The sequence below is a fragment of the Loa loa genome (assembly GCF_000183805.2).
Source record: "Loa loa unplaced genomic scaffold supercont3.1611, whole genome shotgun sequence".
Classification (NCBI taxonomy): Eukaryota; Metazoa; Nematoda; class Chromadorea; order Rhabditida; family Onchocercidae; genus Loa; species Loa loa.
This window is the reverse complement of record NW_018109790.1, coordinates 1,310-1,836: the sequence shown is the minus strand read 5'-3', so window position 1 is coordinate 1,836 and position 527 is coordinate 1,310. Positions and strand designations below refer to the sequence as shown.

The following is a 527-nucleotide window of genomic DNA, read 5'->3' as shown; positions in this document are numbered from 1 at the left end:
GGGTCTGTATACGCACAACAAACTTCATACCGGTGAGAAACCGCACTCTTGTTCGGAATGTGGGATGAATTTCACGCTGTCATGGAATCTAAATGCACATAAGAAAATTCATACCGGTAAGAAGCCGTATTCTTGTTCGGAATGTGGGAAGAATTTTGCCCAGCCAGCGGGTCTGTATATGCATAAAAAAGTTCATACCAGTGAGAAGCACTCTTGTCTGAAAACAAAAGCTTTTCCCAATCAGGGAATATGAGAAGACACATGAAGGTTCATGGCAATGCTAGGCTCAGATTCAGTTGAACTACACGCGGTAAAGCTTTCCCTGTGGAAATTCTCTTTGAAATCACACATAATGGGCTGATAAACACATTTTAGACTGAAATACGCATTGCAATTTTGTTGTATTTTCTATGAGATTAATTCGTTTTTCCTTACTGTATTGTTAGCATTGTATTATTTTACATGAAAATTAATATTATTCTTCTATTCTTTTTTACTTTTCTTATCGTAATGAATAAAATTTCCTC

At 36.4% G+C, this 527-nt stretch overlaps 1 protein-coding gene across 1 annotated transcript; it reads left to right on the top strand.

Moving 5' to 3' along the window:
- Window positions 1-4: 4 nt before the first annotated feature.
- Window positions 5-253, top strand: LOAG_15191 (zinc finger protein; the record flags this gene model as incomplete). Its single annotated transcript, XM_003150683.1, has 1 exon — window positions 5-253. One exon carries the CDS (start codon window positions 5-7, stop codon window positions 251-253), a length of 249 nt encoding a protein of 82 aa, XP_003150731.1.
- Window positions 254-527: the final 274 nt, after the last annotated feature.